Raw genomic sequence first — 21,364 nt, 5'->3', positions numbered from 1 at the left:
CATACATCCATGTATCCATTCACCCAACTATCCATCATTCATCCACCCATCCATCCATCCATCCATCCATCCATCCATCCATCCATCCTGCATCCATCCTGCATCCATCCATGCTTCCATCCATCCATCCATCCATCCATCCATCCTGCATCCATCCATCCATCCATCCATCCATCCTGCATCCATCCATCCATCCATCCATCCATCCATCCGGCATCCATCCATCCATCCATCCATCCATCCATCCATCCATCCTGCATCCATCCATCCATCCATCCATCCATCCATCCATCCATCCATCCTGCATCCATCCTGCATCCATCCATGCTTCCATCCATCCATCCATCCATCCATCCATCCATCCTGCATCCATCCATCCATCCATCCATCCATCCTGCATCCATCCATCCATCCATCCATCCATCCATCCATCCATCCTGCATCCATCCATCCATCCATCCATCCATCCATCCATCCTGCATCCATCCTGCATCCATCCATGCTTCCATCCATCCATCCATCCATCCATCCATCCTGCATCCATCCATCCATCCATCCATCCATCCTGCATCCATCCATCCATCCATCCATCCATCCATCCATCCATCCTGCATCCATCCATCCATCCATCCATCCATCCATCCATCCATCCTGCATCCATCCATCCATCCATCCATCCATCCTGCATCCATCCATCCATCCATCCATCCATCCATCCATCCTGCATCCATCCATCCATCCATCCATCCATCCATCCATCCATCCTGCATCCATCCTGCATCCATCCATGCTTCCATCCATCCATCCATCCATCCATCCATCCATCCATCCATCCTGCATCCATCCTGCATCCATCCATGCTTCCATCCATCCATCCTGCATCCATCCATCCATCCATCCATCCTGCATCCATCCTGCATCCATCCATGCTTCCATCCATCCATCCATCCATCCATCCTGCATCCATCCATCCATCCATCCATCCATCCATCCTGCATCCATCCATCCATCCATCCATCCTGCATCCATCCTGCATCCATCCATGCTTCCATCCATCCATCCATCCATCCATCCATCCATCCATCCATCCATCCACTATTACACAGATATTTTAAAGTATCTAATAAGCGCCTGGCTAGCTATAGGACCTGGTTGATACCTAGATAAATAAAACACAGTTCCAGACTTCAAGGCATGGAAAAGGAAAATACATAAACAGATCCTATCAAGACAATGAGATAATTGCTATAATATATTACAATACATACAAAACCTAAGTAAGGCAATATTAGCAGACGGAAATAAGAGAGCTTATTTGAGAGCTGTAGCAAAAGAGAGAGAAAGTAGAATCCAAACTGGATGTCAGGTGACTCTCAGCTTCCGACTTCAGCATGTGGTGAGTCATGGAGTAACCACCTCGCTGGGATTGCAGAGGCCGAGCAGGGTCGGAGAACACAGGACACGGTTAGTGGTGGGAGAAGGGCTGGTTGTTACGTGAACAGTGCATCCACTCCAAGAAGGGAAGCCAAGGTCTGTTTCGGAGGAGCGTTATTTTTAATAATAATAATAATAGTTACTATTATTGAATGTCTCTAATGCACCAGTTACTTACGTATGTTCTCTCCTTTAACACCCTCAACCACCCAGCGTTTTCCAAATGAGAACTGTGAGTACTGAGGACGTAAATTTCTTACCACAAATCAAGGCAGGTGTTGTGCAGTCTTGCCGCTCCACCCCCCCCACCCGCCCTGCCTGCTCTGGGGAAATGCAGACTTTGACCTGGGCCGGTGAGTCAGCTGTGAGGGAGGGGCTCATGGAGCCCACTGCCCCTTCCCAAGGGGATAGGTCTTCACGGGATATCCATGTCAATTTAGAAAGTTAGAAAAATCAGCATTCAGATTTGGGAGAAAACTTTGACCTAGAGGAAGCAAATGCCCTGCTCTCACATTCAGGGGCCCCAGGAGGAGCTGAGCTGGAAATCTGGGGTCTCCACCCCTGTACCCAGGATGGATTCTCTGCTCTGGACCCCAGGGAAGCTCTGTCCTCCTGTTTCTCCTGGGCCCCCTCCAGTTCAGACTCACTGCTTTCTTCTCAGGCAGGAAGTGAAGAGTCGCTCACAAGAGGTGTTTCTGATGCAAAGGGTTACCTCTTGGTGGGGCCTGTGGGGAAGGAAGGGGTGTGGTCACTGTGATTGAAGGGGGCTGAGGATTTCTGAAGAAAAACACCTTCTCTCAGGTACCCACTCCAGGTGCCCAGAAGGGCAAACAATGAAGAATTCAAAGGAACGGTGAACAAACTGCAGCCAACACAAACACTGTACCCCGCCTTCACCAACCTCACCTTTTAAGCAGAAGAGGGTACAGGTTCTGCAAAGGTCCCTGGTCTTTGCAGAAATATCAGGCGCTCTCACCTCCCCGGCATGGTGGCCTCCACCCCTGAGCCCCAGGGGCCCTCTCGAGGGGCAGCCTGGCACCCGGCTGTGCCACTCGCAGGCCAGGCAGAGCCTCCCTCATCGGCCTCTGCAGACCCCTGCCTCCAACTACAGAGACCAGAGGGCACCTCCAATGTTCTGCTCCCCAAACAGGCAGTGGCCAGACCTCCTCGGGCGACCAGGAGCCCCATCTGAGTCTGCTGAAAGGAATCACACATACGGGGGTGTTTTCCACCAGCAGGCCCCTCAGGAACATCCCAACAACCACCATCCCACCGTGCACCCTGCAGGGCCTTCCTCTGCACACAGACACACAGACACACAGACACACATGCCCCTCTGGGGACCTGGTTTGCTCTGTCCCCACAGTGCCTTGGGTCAGGTCCCAATCACTCAGGGTGTGTGGACCTACTTCCCTATCCTCCTGCTGTTTTCAAAAGGTCTCTTTGAAAGCCCCTTGTGAATTTCCCTGCTGACTCCAGAGAGACCCTTTTATTTTTCAGCTGATAAGTTCATCATTAAATAATTCTTAGAGAGACACAGGCCACTGATTTTCTGCAATTTGCATCACCCCACTTTAACATGTGTTGAAACCTGAGCCTTTTGGTCCCCTGGTTTTAGAAGTACATTAAGATTTCTGTGACCTTTACGAGATGGCAGTTGAGACATATTCTTTTAAATAGCAAAAGCAAGAACACCGATAACCTAAAGTGCATATTACTGACCTTAGTTTGATAAACAAATTAGGAGAGAGAACTCTTTTCCCAAAGGGAAAAGAAACTCAAGGGGACTTGAAAAGTTTAAATAGAATAATTATAGACAGATGTTATCAGACAGATAGATAGATCGAGAGATAGATAGATAGATAAAGATAGATGATAGATAGATAGATATAGAAAGATGATAGATAGATATAGATAGATGATAGATAATGATAGATAGATATAGATAGATGATAGATAGATACAGATAGATGATAGATGATAGATAGGTGATAGATAGATAGATATAGATGATAGATCAATAGATAGATGATAGATAGATAGATAGATAGATAGATAGATAGATAGATAGGTAGATAGATAGATTGATTCCAATATTTTGCAGGCATGATTCAGATCCATCCATCTTTTGATGTGCTGCAGTGCTTTATACACCAGTTCCCTGTTACATCTTAGGGAATTTACTTGAGTTTTTAAAGGCTGACACATTTGGTCAGTACCTGGATGACAGAATAGGTGGGAGAGGAGATGTGGGTCAGAGTGCACTGGCAGCTGTGCCCCAGGGCGCAGCCACAAGCCCCTCCTTGTGCATCAGCATTGGTCACGCCGTCTGCCCCTCCTGAGGCTGGACCTGTCTTCGAGACCTGGATTAGTTTGCGTGGACCTCTTCATGGGGGGTCCAGGTGGTTGAGCCACTGTGTCCACGCCACCAGCGGAGCTCAGCTGAGGGGGACGTGAATCCCTGTAAGTGGAACCCAAGTCACAGGAGTGGAGGGGACCCAACGGCCACAGTGTCTCTAGAATCCAGGGTCCTCCACTGCAGTGTCCAAAATGAAGGTGACCTTGGGGTCTTGGTCTAGCTTCCATGTTGGACTAGGGTCTGCAGTGGGCTTACGGACATCTCAGTAAGGAACCCCCCCAGGACACCCTGCTCAAAACACTGTGACTTTCAGTGACCCTCTCAGGGGAGACTTGCTGTTGCATTTGTCCTCTTAGGAAACTAGTTGAGGATAGAGAGGGTGTCCCTAAACCGTTAAATGCTGCTGAGATGAGTTTGAAATATCAGATCTGCCGAAATTAGACCATGGGGTTGCTGTTCAGGTCTCCCCATCCAGCTATCTGAGTAGGTTTCTCCTAGACTCTGCTTTGATAGTGCAAGTCAACCCTGCCACCCGCCGCCCCCCAGACCTGCCCTGACACTCACAATCCTGCCTGGGAGTCCAGGGCTGTGCTTGGCACTGGGTGGGCCCCACCTACCCCATCCTCTGTGCAGATCCCCAGGGGTCTCCCCACTAACACCCAACAGCCCCCGGGACCCGCACCTGCCTGCCCTCCTTCCCACCAACCCCCCCACCAGGGCACATTGCCAAGTCTGCTCTGTCTGCTACCTCCTGGCCCTGCCCACAGAAGACACATAAAAGCGGTCAGCCAGCACTGGAAAAATCGATTTATGCAACACGTTAACACTTTATTTCCAAAGTGGGAATGCAAGGACGTAAAGCTGTTTGCATTCCAGTTTACAAGCTTGCAGCAGTGGGGTTTGCCTGGAAACCCACGCTGGGTGAGCGCCCTGTGAGGGCGGTGCTCTTCCTGTGCACCTGCCATCAGCGTGTATGCTGTGCGGGCCGGGAGTGGCCTTTCATGTCAGTTTGCACCGGGGTGTGAGGAACCTACATTGTAGGAGGGTGAGATGGGAACTGCCTTGATGACAGTAATTGTGAGTGTATTCAAAACCAACCATAATAAGAAAATACCAGCGCATCAGATAAAACCACAGTGCAGTGTGTGAACCATTTGGATAGAACACAGAAGGACTGATTGTGACTCAAAGTCAGAAAAAAACACCAAAAATCAGGGCGCCCAGATATCGCCTTTTCACGAAAGTTTATAAAAAAAATATTGTGCGCCTACTGGATGCCCAGTACTCTTACGGATTCGCGGTTGTTACCACCCACCCCCAAAGCCAATACAATTTATTCCCATTTTCCAGAACAGCATTAATTTGGCTAAACCAAGGTCTTTTATGGCAAAGATATATAATTAGTTCCACTGGATGATCCGTTAAGTGTATTTGTGTGTATGCGTATATACAAGTACACCTATCTTACGATAGGAAATATTTTTACTTTGAAAAATGCAGCGTAGCTTTTTGAAGAAAGATTGCTCAATTTACGACACTAAGGATTTATTTTTATTTTTATTTTTTTAACATCTTTATTGGAGTATAATTGCTTTATATTTTGTGTGTTAGTTTCTGCTGTATAACAAAGTGAATCAGCTGTACATATACATGTATCCCCATATAATCTGTGTACGTATGTGAGCTGAGAGATGGGCACATCGCTATTGCCTGTAGCCTCCTTGGCACAACCAACGTGTTTTTACATTTTCTACGTCTCAAGTTTGTTCTCCAGAGTGAATGCTGGATGAGGACCCACAACTCCTGAACCCCAGGCATCTCACACATTGTTTCTTCTTGGGATATTTGCTGAACGACGAATGTGCACCGGACAAGGGTACCCACCTTCCATGCTATCTCAGGGAACGAGGTTCTCAGCACTGCTGTGGCTACTGTCATACCCATGTTTGTGATTGCAATCATAGCACTATTTCTGTAATCCTATGAGTATAGAAATATATTATGTTCTTTCCCTCTCCGAAGTGTGGCTCAGAGCCGTGAAGCAGCTCACCAGGACAGTGAGGGATTTAGACCCCATTCAGGCTGATCCTAAACCCACGCTTGTAGCCACAATGCCTCCTCGCCTCCCAGGCTTTAAATGAGAATAGTGATAGAAAACTCCGTCTTCACAGCAGATGTTTAAAAAAATCAATCCTGAAAATGTATTTTGCAGAGAAACATACCTGCTCCTCAGTTAATTGTAGTTATTTTGCATTTCCTTCTTTGCCTTTTATATTTTAGCAGTTTATAGGTCGCAAAGCAGAGCTCTTTGATTCCCGGAGATTAAAACAATACAGTCTACCCTAGACTAAGGGGAGCAAATGGGCCTACTGTAGAATATTCTCACTTATTAGAAAATAGTCCTGGGTCATCAGGTTATTCCGGCTGCTGGGTGACTTGACCCTCTCCCGCCGCAAACCTGATTCAGGCAGGACCAGCAGGGCTGGAGGTTGCCCCCAACAAAAGGCAATTGGGACGGTTTTTACCACTCAGTCCCGGCTTGGGTTTTTCCTTCCTTAGCCAGTGCTCCATTATTTTGCATGAAACACTAATGGGGAAACATTAAAAATTTAATGTAATCTGTACCTTATCAGTTTCCCCAAGGGTGAAGGCATCTCCTAAGAGTACAAGGCTCTTACAGTAAAAACAGAAAAATCTGAAACCATGTGGAAGGAAGGGAAAGCAGGTACACTGCCCCGCAGAATCAGTGGTCCCCGACTTGGGAGTGTGCCAGAGGCCTCCAGAGGCCTGTGGAGTACCCATGTTGAACCGGGCGCCTGGTTCAGGCCTGTTCGGGTTTCTAAGCTAATTTCTTTACTTAATACGCTTCGAGCTTCCTGGGAGGCATGGGGAAATGGAAGCACTTCCCATTTTAGCGTTTTCAATTTACAGGAACAGTAATTTCACTCCTGTGTATATTACATATCATCAAAATTTAGAAAAGATTGAGACGGATGGCTTACATAATCCTCATACTCAGACACCACTTCTTCAAGAGGGACAAATGTTTTCCTGGTACTCAATTCATAAAAGCAATTTGGGGGGTAGTTTCCTTTATAAGGGGTTTTGAAGTTTGAAGGATATTGTCTTTATATGACTTTTCAAATTTTCCAACTTTAAAGAAATACATGTCTACTCTAGTAACAGTATAAAATACAGAATTAAAATTATTAACTTTTTTTTTTTTCATTTTCCCACATTATTCTATATGTTCACATATAAAATTAAGATAATTAAATATACTGTTGTAAATTCTGCTTTTTGCACTTACCAATAATTGCATGTATATCTTTCCGTGATAATAAATACGTAGAGAGCCCCATCATCTTTTAAGGCGTGTATTGTATTTTGGTATATTCATGGAAGGCAGTTTATTAAATTTTCTCTTGATGAGCATTGAGTTGTTTCTAATTTCTCAGTTATGAAATGCTGTACCTTCAACTCCTTTGTAAAATATATTTGCTCACTGCTGAAATTATTTGCTTGACAAAATCCTAAAAGTGAAATTGCTAAGTCTGAACTTATGCCACCTGGCAAAAGCTCTTGAAGCATTTTGCCAAATGCCCTCTGGAAAGGTGTTAGCAATGTCAAGACCGACTAGTGGAAGGTAAAGATACGGATCTCTTCCCACGAGTGCCGACCATGGGTGAAAAGAGAAATACTACTGTTATTTCTCTAATACTCCAACATTTACTTATTGGCCACTTATATTTCTTGTTTTGAATGTATTTGTTAATATCCCTTGTCTTATTTCTATTGGTATAATTTTTTTTGTATCATTGGCTGTTTTTAGAATGAGGATATGAATCTTCTGTCTGACGTATTTTCCCAACAGGTTTGTCTTAAAATTTTTTGGCAGTATTTTTTAATATTAAAAGTAGTTATTTTTTTCTTCATGATTTCTGGCTTCAGTGGCCTTTTTGGAAAAATTTTCCATTATCCACATGTTATAAACCAGTTCTTCTGTATTTCGAGGTCACCTGTCGAAGGCTGTAAATTATCCATTTAAAGCTGTATTCCAGGAGCAGTTTTCTTTTGTTCTATGGGTGAGACCTGAATCTTCCTTTCTGTTTTGTTTCCAAATAGTTGTCTCTATATCATCTATTGAAAAAAATCTGTCCTGGGCTCAGGGGTTTAAAATGATTTCTTTATCCGTCCATTTCTAGATTCTCTCTTCTGCTCTCCCATGAGTGTCATATTTTTCATAGTGTTACACTTGTGTAATGTTTTTACAATATTACGTTGCAATATATTTATTTGCTAGAATAAGGTCACTAGTGTGCATTTTCTCTTCCAAGTGAACTCTTTAATAATTTCCGACACTCTCTTCCACGTATGTTTTACAAAAGCTGCAGAGGTTCTCTGTGTCTGTGTCATCCCTGGTGATAAATGAAAGCTGAGGCAGTAACACTGTAGGAAAGCCTGGGCTTGGGGACAGGAGCGGAGGGCAAGTATCAGAATCATCCAAGACCAGAATTCAGAACTTGAAGAGCAGATGCAAATCCCTGAAGCTATCTTCCTTGATTTTTATGGTTTTCAGTTGCTGACCATGGAAACCCAAGTCATACAATTTGCACTTGGAGGTAAGGGCCAGGGACACTGGCGTTGCTATGTTGGCTTTGGACCCTGGATCTGTGGTGAGCAGGGTTTGCATTTGAGCTTCACGGGTGGAAAGTCTGAGCCAGGTGTTGTGAAGATGAAGAGCTGCCATCTCTCTTCTGGATGTGGTCCAGGGATGCTGCGGACAAGGCCAGCATCCTTCTAGAAGCAGGTTTGGAGGTGCTCAGTGCTCTGATGGGTGCCCAGGGATCTGCACCGTGGAGGATGGAAACAGTTATCACAGGCTGCAGGGTGTTAGGATCGGGGTGCTGCTGGTGCCTTGCCATAGAAAGGCCCAGAATGATAAACAGGTGCCTCGGATTTGGAGCAACAACGCCTCCTGACAAAGTGACCTGCCGGGGATGTTTACCGCAAAATGTGATCTCAGGTCCCTGAGTTCATCTACCCCCTGGACACGGCTCATCCTTCCCATCTGTGTTTGGGTGAGAATCTTGCAGAGATGAAGATTTTTGTTTTAGTCCGATTTTTTGATAGAATTGCTCTTTCTGAAAATAATTACACTGCACGATCGGGTTCAGGTGAAGCCATTCCTTTTCTGTGAAGGCCAGTCAGCTCCGCAGGATGGATGGAGGGTGGACGCCTGCCTTCCTGTGCGTCCTGGCAGAAAGGCAGTGTGCAGGGGGCGTCTGCAGTCAGCGTCTAGGTCTGTAGAGGTGTCAGCTCAGGCAATAGGTGATTCCCGAGCCAAAACAGCTGATTTTGCCCTTCCGACGGGAAAGCAGGGCCAAACTACCCCAGACGATTTACACATCTGTTTGGAGTTCTGTGGGATCCCTATCTCATTCTGAATCTCTTGGGAGAAGGAGAAGGCATTCTGTCTCTGTTTGTTTTTTAATAACTCAGGGAAGGTTATTCCATGTGCCAAGAAATGGAGTGGCCAAGGTTCTAAATCCGGAAAGCCTGGGTTCTAGTTCTAATTCTGCTAATTATGAGTGTGTGACCTTTGATCAGTATTTCCCTTCTCCTAGTCTCAGTACGCTTATTCATAAAATAGCAAGAGATTTGAAAAATGCCTGCTGTGGGGTTGTGGATCAAATGTGCTAAGGTTTATGCAAGCTAACGGGATCTACAGACGTGTGGATACAAATGTAACCACGTGTGGGAGGATGGAGGGATCCCACACAGCCCGCATCCATGCCTGAGAGATTCTGGAGCTGGAGCTCCACTTGGTCACGGCCCAGCCAGGCCACACGCTGACCCTAATGTGGTTATGTGTGGTCACTCCTGCCTCAGACCCTCATGGAGCCTGGGGTACGCCTGTCTCTCAGAAAGGGAAACACTGGAGCCAGGCAAAGGCCGGCTTTTGTCTTCTGTATCACAGGCGCTGTCCCCATGTGATACGCTCTGTGTGAAAAGAATGCCACTTTCTCTCTTCATATTCAGTTTTCTCATCGACAGCATATGGGCCTTGGACTGGATAATCTGTGATCATAGAATCTGTGATCTAGGCTCCACAGTTAAAATCCCCACATGAACCCCAGACCTCTAGGTAGCCTAGCATTCCAACTCTAAAGAGGAATATTCTAAAATAACACCTCTGCTGCTGGGGGCTTCCAGAAGACCTTGGCACCACGAAACCTTGTCCAACTTGTACAGACACACTGGGAACATGCTTTATTTGATTTCTTTTATTTCCCCATTGTACTGTGCGTGGCGCCTCCCCAAGGCTCAGGTGTCACTCAGGGCAGGTCGCTTTCAGTAGCCTACAGTTTCCTTTTCCTTCTTATTGAAGGGGTTGTAGGGTTTCACAGTTGTGACCATTCTAGACAGTGGCCCCTGGTGACGGAAGAGGTCAACAGGCATTTCTCTCCGTAAGACGCTGTAACAGAATGGAGGGGGAAAAAGACACATAAAATAAAATAAAAGCATATAACCTCATCTATCCTCCAACTAATGATACACACGTCGGGGCGGGGGTGGGGAGGAGAGAGAAAGCAGAAGCACAGAACAGAAAGAAAATGGTTAGTCCTTGTGTGTATTGTTTCCTTTATTTCATTTATTTGCATTCAGTTCATTGATTGCATTCTATGCATTATATTGCCATCAGTTTCATTGACTGAAAATCTACTTTGTGCCTAGAATTACAGTAGGTGCTAAGAATACAGAAAATACAGACAAAAGGAGGTGAGGCTGCAGAGAGGCAGCTGAATAACCCAGGGCTACCACACAAAGCCTCCGTGGGGGTGGGCTCAGGGTGTGAGGGCACCCAGAGGTAGAGTCACCTTTCTGGGTTGGGGAAGGACATCCACCCAGCGTCTATGTCAGGGAGGAATCAGGACGGTCACGGTAAAGGCCAGCTGGTGCAAAGGTCAGAGTTCAGGGAGACAGGAAGGTGGGAGGGCGTGGAGCATGCGGGCAGGGCTGGGAGGGGGAGAGGGAGACAAGGGCAGAGGCAGGAGAGGCCACATGCAGAGCTGAGAGCTGGCTTCACCCTGCAGGTGGGGTACCCTGGTGGCTCCCTCACGATGCTCTCAACCCACACCTTAGTCTTCTCATCTCTCCAATGGAAATGATGCCCTACCAAGTTTCTGGTGAGAATTAACAGAAAGGAAATAACCGTGAAAATGTAGAATACTATGTATGCAAATGATGCTTTCCAAACACTTTTGTGTCCAGAGGTGTCCACCTCAGCATGGACCTGGGTCATGCCATCTCTCTTGAACAGCTGCACACAGCCTGTAGCAATTCTTCCATGAATTTGCTGCTACTTGAATCACACACACACACACCGCGATGCTCGTATGTGGCGGAAGTTACAGAGGACACGGCAAATGAATCTCAAGCACGCTGTTTTTACACCGTGATTATCATGAAGTAACAATATTTTTTTCTTATGTTGTGAAAAAAGGCTGTTGAAATGAGAACTCCTGCTTCTGTGAAGGTTGAATTCCGGTGTGAAGGATGCACAGGAAACACTGAGCTGTGGTGGAAACAGGAGTGGACGCCCTTACCTTCAGACCTGGGGACTCACAGCATCCCTCTGACCCATCTCCTGCACCCCCGTCTCCCCGCCTTGAACCCCTGTCCCATAACCCCTTCCTTGCTCCTTTACATCTCCTCTCAGCAATACCCATCCTAGGGCACTGCTGGTGTCCTGCACACCACCCTCAGCATGTGTTATGGGGACTGCATGGCCCTCCCTCCCCTGGCATTGACATTCAAGGCCTAAGCCGCTCAACCCCAAACCACCACTGCAGCCCATCGGCCATAAACTCCACCGCAAGTGCGCCGTTCTTGCCCTGGGCGGGAAAAGGGGCCCTCAGTCCCTCCCCCGGTTGTCCTGTGGGAGCTTTTCATGTGACTGCGAGAGGATAGCCGAGAGCCAGAGGAGGGAGAGGGCTGGGAGGGCGTGGAGCAGCGAGGGAGGGCAGGGTGGCTGCTCGCTTCTTAAAGAGGCTTAGAAGTGACCGGGAGGAGAGGGAGAAGCAGGACGGCTGCTCGAGGGGAAGGTCTGAGTCTCCAGTAGGGAGGCCCTGGGCCTGGCCAGCCAGCAGGGAGGGAACAGGGCTGAAGGGGAGCCGGAGCTCACAGGGAAGGAAGAACCATTGAGGCACGTGAGAGCTTGTCTTTCTGGGAAGAAGGAAACAGAAGTAGTGGTGGGAGTAGTGATTCCGAAGTGGGGGGAGGACACGGGGGTGGTGGTCCACTGGAGCAGGTAGGCCGGGGGCCTGGTGAGCAGCAGGGCGGCCCCTCTGCGGGGGAAGGAGAAGGGCTGCTGCCACCACAGGGTGGAGCCAGCTTTCCATGGAAGGAGAGCCGCGAGGGGGCGCATCGGCGGCTGGCACTCCGGAGCACCCTGGGCAGGCCCTGGGCAGGCGGCTTCTCAGGAACAGCGGGAGAAACAAAGGGGATCAGGAGGCAGTCAGCTCACTAAGTTCTCATGATTCTCATCAGACAGAGACTCAGACTCTCACGGTCGCTGGAAATTTTTAGCAAAGAGAAAAGCAAAACAACGACAACAAAAACACATTAAATGTAGTGTCACAAAAAATCAGAGGCACTACTTCACCACGGAGAACCTCAGAGACCTGACTTTTTCTGATCACAGGGGCCAGGACAGGTGCAGACCGCTGGCCACCCTGCTGCAGGTCGCTGGCCTGTGTCAGCAGAGTGCTTTTAAAAATCTACATACCCCCTGTGCGTTCTCACCGCAGAGCCCCACTGCCACGTCAGGAGCCCTCGTTTGGGGCGACGCAGGGGCGATCTGGGCTCCCAGCCCAACACAAGTCCGTCATTTCATGTCACATAGTGGGTGACACGTGTATCGCTGCCACTGCCTGTGTTTCCAGAGCCACTGTGCACCCTGAGAATGAGAACCCCGGAGAAGACAGCTCCACGGGTCCTTGGTCCCCACTCTGGGACGGTAGGTGACAGCTGTGTGTGCAGTATGTGTGGGGTGAGTGCGGGCCTGCCAGGGGTCAGCAACCGGCCTGAATCTGCTGCTGTGGCCATTACCACAAATGGCCTAAAGACTCAGGCTCTTTTCTCAAGTAGCAGCAGTGATCACAGTAGGAACAGGAGTAGTAGTGGTGGAGGCTAGTTCCCCACGTAGGAATAAAGATTCCTCTGAAATATATTAGGGACTTTGGACAGCTGGCTCACGTGGCTGCAGAAACACGCCAGACCACGAGGCTGTCGGGGACGAGGTCTGAGAGATTTGGGGTGAGAAGATGGGCTGTGGACAAAAACGGCGACGGGTGAGAACCGGCTGCATTTGCCAGAAAAAGTATCCTCGAGTTTGGTCCCTCCTCCATCGTGAATTGCCCAGACGCAGGGCGTTACCCTAGCTCTTCTGGGCAATAAGTCTAAACGACAGATATAAGGATGCATTTAATTTTGATGTTGTTTCTTTAGGTCCTTCAGAGGAAGTAAAATACTGTGTCTAAATTTCTACCAGCCCTTCCTTTGGAATTTGTGTGACGTGTGACAATGTGTCTTGAGAGAAAACAGACTGAATGCAAAACACCAGCCTAGAAAGCCAATGACTTTCTTTAAAATGTTTCCCACCGGTTGGCCCAGAGATGGCGGCCAGTTGTCAAACTGTCAGAGCTAAGCTCAGTTGACGACGCGCCCCATCGTCCTGCGGTCACTGCCCTTACCACGCGGCTCTCTACACCCAGTTCACACGGCAGCTGGCGGCGGCCTGAGAGCCGCCTCCCTAAGACCCCACGGCCGTGCGATGAGGGCTGCCTGGGGCAGGCAGAGGCCTGCCCTCGGGTATCTGTGAGACGAAGCCCACTGCCCCGAGAATCACGGTGTGGACCACCTCCTCCCTCCGTGAAGTCTTCGCTGCACCCACACCGATGCCCTGCTGGCCTGGAGCCTCAGTTTCCTTACCTGTCAAATGGGAAAACAAGAGAGCTTCCTCACAGGGTTACAGGGTTGATGATACCAGTCAGTCCTTACAGGGCAGCGTCCCAGAAGCCCTCAGCTGTTAAGTGACTGTCACTATGACAACACTGGGCACCCTCCAGGGTAACTGTTTATCCCTCGCTCACCGCTAGACTGGGAGCTCCTTGCAAACTGGGTCTAACTCTTGTGAATTCCTGGCACCGTAAACATTTGTTGACACAAAGAAAGAACATATGAACGAACCACACGCACACGAGTGTACGACTAGTGAACTGATGTATGAACCGCGGGCCAAGGTCCACGAGGCCCCGCCATATCCTGCCTCTCGGGATGATCAGAAAGCCCATCAAGGCAGGAGCTCGGACTCTGCCTGAAGGTCAGCACCCACCAGCCCCCCTGACCACCCAGCTTCCTGGGTCCTTGCCCAGGCTCTCTCTCCGACGTCACCCTGCCTTTTCTTCTGCACAGCATGTGTCTCTCTCCAAAATCGTTTTAATTCATTTCTTCAGATACTTGTGTGCCTCTTTGCTTCTGTCTTTCACGCCAGAACGTAGGTTCCTGAGAGCCTGGAGCTTTCCTGCTCAACCCTGTGAGCACAGAGCCTTCAGCAGTGCCTGGCCCAGGGTGGGTGCTCAATGAATGTTTCAGGAATGAGTGGATTCTCCACCAAAAAGGAGAAAAGGCACCCATGGAGGCGGGGGGCCGCGTCGGTCCCCCTCCCAGACGCACACCCACCGACCCACCGCGAGAGCTTATTTACTGGCACGGGGCCGGCCTCTGGACCCCGCATTTGCATCTTCAGAGCTGTGTCATCTTATTTGCAAGGCCAGGACGTCCATCAGATGCTTTCAAATTTGAGGTATAATGAGCAGTAATGCGCCACTTCTCACTGGCAGCTTCAAAACACGGGGTCTGCGCTAAACTCCCATCAGATGTCTCCTGTTTTCAATTTGCAAAACAGTGTTTAGAGATATATATGGCTTTCAACCGAATGCTGTCTTTTGTGAAAAGTAAGGTGGCTATTCACAAGTGAATACGTGTCTCGTGCTGTGTGTTCCACGCGTGTGCTGAGGATAATGCAGAAGGGGGATGTGTATGCAGAGCTGAGCCCAAGAGGCGAAGATGTCGTCCACCTAAGATGCATTAAATACCTTCATAGGCTCCTTGGAGCGACAACAGTGGGGAATGAACTCTTCTGTCTTTTTGGACTCGACACCCTATTTTTTAAACAACGTAAATTTGCTCTTAGTACTGAATCGCTCTTTAGTGGGATAATCATCATTAGGACACCTCCCCACCGTGTATCTGAGCGCACTGAGTAATAGGACTCATACTTACTGGTGCACTCCTGAATCCGGCGAGGGGGTCGTTGATGGATGATCAGAATTTGCTGGATGGGTGGCTGTGAAATGAACCTTACCGGTGTACCCTGGAATATTTGCAGAGCTAAAGGAAAGAGGGCAAGGAAGGAAAGGAAAATAACAATCTGTGAAATAGTCACGGTCACCAGCACCCAACTATGAAAACATAAAGGAGGACGCAGTCTAAAGGTTTTGTCCCACGTCAGGTCTGGAAATCTGGCTGCCAGACAGGAAAGCGTGCAGGCAGGGGGCAGAGATGTGCAGATGACAGCCCTGCTCTAGGACTAAAGAAACTTCAGGTCCATGTTTTTCTACTGTTTCAATTTGCATGTGTTTTACATACATGATTCACAGTTGAGCTCTGTTTTCTAATGAAGGCGGACAGGTTTTCCCTACCAAAGAGTGGACCTGGGTCCCACACGGAGCTCTGTGACACCAACTCCAATATCAGTCACAACTGTGATTTTTAAATAGTATTTATTTCTTGCCACCGTTAAAGTACTGATTTCATATAATTTCCTGAAATTGCACAAATTTAACTCAATTCTGCTTACTCCTCGGTTTCCCTGGTCCTTTTCCCCTCCAGAGAGAGAGAGTAAAAGAAAAACACAAGAAGGTCTGGCAGGGTTTTTCAGGGTGGGTATAAAATCCCTCTCTATAAAGGCAAGCAAACGTCCAAGAGAAATATTTTAATGGGTAATTTAGAGAAGTGTGAATAATAAGTACTGTTTTCGCCATTCTTACAGCATATACAACCCTTTCCATGGATTACTTCCTGAGGAAGAGGTGGGCCCCGTCCCAGTGCTGCTGAAGGCATGCAGCCTCGTCCTCAGGTGCGAGCAAGAATGTGAGCTTGAGACTGTTTTCAAAGAGCAAGGACACGCTCTCTGCAAATCACAAGGCTCCCTCAGATGACACCCATCTTTGTGAAGTTCAGCTCTCAGGGTCCTCTTGGCACCGCGGCAAGGAGAGGGCCAGGGCTCAGCTTGCCCCGGCCGCCCCATGGCCCCTCCTCGGGAGCGCGGCATCCTCTGGCGAGGGTCCTTATCCTCGATGGAGGCCCAGACGCAAGGCAAGAGCAGCAAGGACCGAGCGCCCACGGAAGGCAGAGGGACGGCTCCTCTGAGGGTCCCCTGGTTTCGGCCCGTGCTTTCCACACGTCCAGTAAGCCAAGGAAACCTGCAAGCACCACTGACCGCAGGAGGAATTTTCAGACTACGGAGCTTCAGGGAGGCTGCTCCGTACAGAGTCAGGGACGGGCAGACAGCGGAGGGCGGGGCAACGAACGGGGTGGGCTCAGGGGCCGGGGCGCAAATCTGGGCCTCAGCTACGAGAGGGGTGACAGTACCAAGCTCAAGGGCATGGGCAGGAGGGAGGCCAGATTCTACTTGTGTCTGTGGGCAGGCAGGTCCTCTGGTGTCCTTCTGGGCACGGATGATGTGCCCCTGGCATCAGCACGTTAGGGGAAATGACGTATCAGGTAGGAATTGCACCAATATAGTCCCGTGTCTCTTCCAAGTGCATCCGTCTACGACTAGCTGGCTTGCAGGCAATAAAACAGGGGACCCCGATGCAGACAAAGTGAAGGGCAAGCACATCAAGGGCAACAGCAGAGTAAGCAGTGCAAGTTAATGGATCTTGTGAGGCCAGGAAAATCAGGGAGCCAGGCCTGCCTGGACCTCTTTGCCAGCTGTGAGATTGTCCTTGTCTCGGCCAGCTGCAGCCCAAGAGCGCACATGGCCTCCCAGGACCTGGGCGTCAAAGGGATTCAGTGAAGGTGGAAGCAACTGGCAAGTCTTTAGCACTTAGTAGGTGCTCAATTAATTGAGCATGTAAGATTTTAAAGAAATAAGAACTGTACAAAATAGGAGCCTGGCAGGCGAAGAATGCAGTTCGTCCAGGACAGGCAGCTTGAGAGAGGTGAAGACAGACAGTGGTTTCCAAACGCTGCTGCGCCCTGACAACTCACGGGGATTTTTAAAAGGTACTGATGCCTTACTCCTACCCCCAGACATTCTGATTTAATTGGCAAGCGGTGTAACCTGGGAATTGGGGTTTTTAATCTCTCCAGATAACTCCCGTGGGCAGCCAGGTTTGGAAGTCTCTGTTTCAGGTTTGTTGCAGGAACCTGGGTGAGTAAACCACTGCTGTCCAATTCCAGGCAGGGCCCTTCAGGGTTTCTTGGAATTTTCTTAAAGAATTGCAGCTGTATGTCAGAGAGGTAACAAAAAAATGGGGCAAAATCATTCATGTGTCATGTCTCTCCCCAAACATTCATTAAAGCTTCCATGCATGTTACAAAGGAAATCCCCTTCCTCTGCATGAGAGGTTTTTTCCACTGCCCCTAAAACACCTGCAGAATGAAAATGTCTCTGAAGTCATAACCTTCCATCAGAGCAGTTAAGAAGTCAAAGGTGGAAACAAGTGATGTGTCAATCACAAGAAGGGCTTGATATAAAACGCCGCCCCACTATATGTGCCTTGTGGCATACAGGTTATTGATGTTAAACGGTATTATACATTACGTTATAATAATAATATTATATTACATCATATCTAAAAATAGCACCCATGCACTAGTGGACTGGATTAAAGAGAAGCTGCTTAGGCCTGAGAAATGAATTCAGTTGCATAATAAACTGCCACATATTTGAAAACGAAAGTCCTCACCCACGCTGCTTCTAAAATCGATTCCATTTAACCCTTTGGCAGGGACATCACAGGGGGACTTTTTTCCATCTTAAGTGCAACATGTTGACCTTATATCAAGAGGAGAATAGTCTCTGGGGGACACTCTGCAGACCTGCGGCTGATGGGTGACACGGTTTTTCAGATGGAAGAAACAAAGATATTAAAGACACTGAAATGTACAGGCTCTAAGAGAATTTCCAGAGCAGTTGTACGTTCAAACCCACTCCCCCATTGAAGGAAAGCGAGAGAAACAGGAAACCATTTGAAAATAAGCGACGTCTTCACGTTTGCCTTTGCTCCATAGCTGCTAGTCTTTTGAACACCTTCTCTGGTACCCAATTCCCAAAATAAGCCTAGAGTTGGTTCACTAATGGGTAAATTTGAATAAATTGTTGCCTAAGTTTACAACTAATTGGTTTTGCTCAGCAAAGCATAATAAAATAGAAATTAAATAACTTGAGAAACATAAGGAACTTTAGTAAATCAGTTAGAAGGAGGGAGCCCAGATGGTGTGTAATGAAAAGCTAAACAGAAAATAACGAAAACATGGAGAAAACAGTGTTATATGTAGACTATAGGTCATGCATACGTGGATTAGAATCCCAGTGTGCACACGTTCTTTCTCTGTACCACAGGCCTGACAAATCCTCACTGAGTGTGCGCCCTTTATGACACTTACATGAGTTGACTGATTTAATCTCCCAACACTCTGGGTCGCTGGTCCTGGTATCATGCCCATTTCATAGATGCAGGCACTGGGGCCTCAGAAAAAGTCTAAGTCATGTGCCCAGAGACAACCGAGCTGGCAGGTGGCGGAACTGACCCGACCCAGAAGGCCCTGACACCCAGACTGCCAGCCGAGCTGGGAGAGCTGTGCTGGGTTGGGGTGGTCTACATTGTTCAGGGTGTGGGTGTAGTGCAAGTTCAAGTCACTTGGACCCTCGTTTATTGAGAGCTATTCTGTGTCAGGTACAGATCTAGCAGAACTCAAACAGGCTTGACTCCTGACAGCTTTCACATTAAGGAGTGAAGTTTTTAAATGCACAACTAGAGGTTTACAGAACCCAAGTGGGGCAAAGATCACTGATGCACAGTAAGAGCCGGAGGGTGTGAGAGGGACACAGAGGGAGGTGTGGGCTCAGAGTGTCCGAGGGCTGGCATCGGCCTTCAGGGCTGCCCCCGCCAGCCCTGTGACCCTGGACACAGGATGGGAGCTTTCTGAGCCACCTCTGCCCAAGTCAAGGGTGGGGGGATTTGCAGCTCCCTTGCAGGGGGCGGGGGGCCGTGTTAGCCGGGCCAAGTGCTGGCCTAGTGCATGTGTGGACAGAGAAGGAGGCAGGCCTGAGAAGGCTGAGGGGGCACAGCTGAGGGGAAGGAGGGCCTGTGAGCTGTGACTGGTTTGCTGATCGTTCTGTGAGAAATCTAAATAAGACCAGAGTCACTTTGGCCACTGGGCTGCTTCCCTGAATGTGGTAAGATGTGGTAAGATCCCCAGGATCTGCTCAGGAATTAGTTTCACTCCTACCATCATCATGCTCTAGAGGATATGTTTTTCTCCCTCTGTTCTCAGGGAACCTTCACCTCTTGCATCTGGGAGGGGACACAGAAAGGAGCCGACAGCCCCATCAGAGCAAGGCTGACGCCCAGGAAGCACTCACTGGCCAGAGGCTGCCCTGGGGACTGGGGCTGTTCTCCTAACTGCTCATGGAATGAGTACCTGGGGCTCTTACATAATTTACTCTGCCTCAACCTCCTCATCTGTAAAGTGGGGAGAGAACCTATTCCCGCACCTCTGGCTTCATCACACTGCTTTGAAAAACAAATGAGAGAGTCGATGTGAAAGTTCTCAGAAAAGGCAGAAGTGTGGGCTAGTGTAAGGAACTGCTATTCATAGCCCGTCTTGAACCTGCCTTGTGGTCAGAGTTTGTTAAAGGTGCAGCGCACCCGGGGACGGGCAGGGCGGCCCCTTCTTCCAACTCAGGCCTTGGCCCAGGGGTGCCTGGAGGTCACTTTGGACAATTACTCATTATTTGCAAGTGCTTCATCAGAGAGACGACAGAGGTAAAGGCACAGTGAATACGAAACTGGGTGAAGTCCTGAAATAAAAGATTATGATTTAGTGGAAGACAGCACGGTGGAGGCGCCAGGCTGGTTTGGGAAACCAAACGGCAAACAGTGTCTGGAAAGCACCGGGTACGGGGTCGGAGGGCGCAGCCTCTGCTCTGTCACCTGGACGTGCTTCTTTCCTGCTCAAGCCCCAGTGTCCTCGTTGGTAAAGGGAGGGGCTGGACCAGCTGAGACGCACATATGTGAGAGCCCACGTGGTCCATGGCAAAAGAAAAACACTCCCCCTTTTCTTAGGAAAGGGCAAGGTTCCATGCTTTTGGATCCTGAGTCTGCACAGATCTGCTGTTACACATCATTCTATAGTCAGGCACTTTGCACTGATGACTCCTGAATGCCAGGCATTTTGAAACAATGTGGGCCACAAAATAATTACGAACAGAAAACAAACTTCTCTTCCATCTCATTTTATAATAAGCTCTTGCAAAGAATATGGCTCTAGTATTTAAGAGTAGGATGAAAAAACAGATTTGTAAAAAAATGGGGGGGAGGGAATTCCTACATTAGTCTCACTTTGTTTGCTTGACACAGATTATAAGTGAGAATTGACTTTTTATCTTTTTTTTTTTTTTTGGAATTCCTACTCAGTGCCTGAGCTCCAAGAACTGTTGAAGCCAATGGATACTGTGGATTCTAGTTCCTAAACTAGGCCCAAGTTAGAAGTTAGGAACCTCAGTGGAAACTGAACTAATGTCTTGAGTTCCTTAACTCTAAATATCTTTTAATAACTGGGCATCACTACCAAATCAGAAAATATTTTATTAATTTTAATGAGAAAACTCATGCAACAATTCTGCTTTTAAGGATTTGTTCTACAGAAATGGATGCATAAAACTGTGCAAAGATATATGTGGAGGATGTTTATTGCTGTATTTTTTTAACAATAGGAAAGATTTTAGTAACTACTTGGCCTACGTAAACTATGATATAGCTTGTAGTGGAATATCACGCAGCCGTTAAAAAAGATTTCATAGCCTTGCGTAGAGCCTGGGAAAATGTCCATTGCACCTGTCAACCCAACACCGCCCCCCACACACATGCACACACAGGAACATGCAGCTACCTACAGGCAGAAATTCATGCACGTTTGGTGGTAAAGTCTAAAACATATATCACTTTTCAATACTGGCCCTGAAAATGAAAGAGGCATTCTACTTTTGACAAACATATTTGAATTGTTTTTATAATAAACACATTTGGAAGGAAAGAATATGCTATTTGGTGAGCTTTAAGGCTAGCATTGAAGGTGTGCATGCATACACACTGGACATAAACTCTGGTTCCACTGTAAATTTATATAATACTTCCGGGAAAGGATTTTGCAACATGCTTAAGAATGTTTATATATTTTGACCTCATAATCCATTTCAAGGAGTCTCCCTTA

General features: G+C 48.1%; 1 protein-coding gene across 1 annotated transcript in view; it reads right to left on the bottom strand.

Moving 5' to 3' along the window:
* Nucleotides 1-4,407: 4,407 nt before the first annotated feature.
* Nucleotides 4,408-21,364, bottom strand: part of SPMIP7 (sperm microtubule inner protein 7) — a 68,559-nt gene continuing 51,602 nt past the window's right edge. The window contains exons 8-9 of the mRNA XM_082400532.1: nucleotides 15,143-15,250; nucleotides 4,408-10,271 (exon numbers count right to left, since the gene is read on the bottom strand). Coding sequence (XP_082256658.1) covers nucleotides 10,148-10,271; nucleotides 15,143-15,250 — 232 coding nt within the window. The 3' untranslated portion in view covers nucleotides 4,408-10,147. The remainder of the gene's footprint in view (nucleotides 10,272-15,142; nucleotides 15,251-21,364) is intronic.

This window comes from Balaenoptera borealis, assembly GCF_965194805.1.
Source record: "Balaenoptera borealis genome assembly, chromosome: 7".
NCBI classification, from domain to species: domain Eukaryota; kingdom Metazoa; phylum Chordata; class Mammalia; order Artiodactyla; family Balaenopteridae; genus Balaenoptera; species Balaenoptera borealis.
The sequence above is the reverse complement of the archived record's forward strand: the minus strand, read 5'-3'. Positions and strand labels throughout refer to the sequence as shown.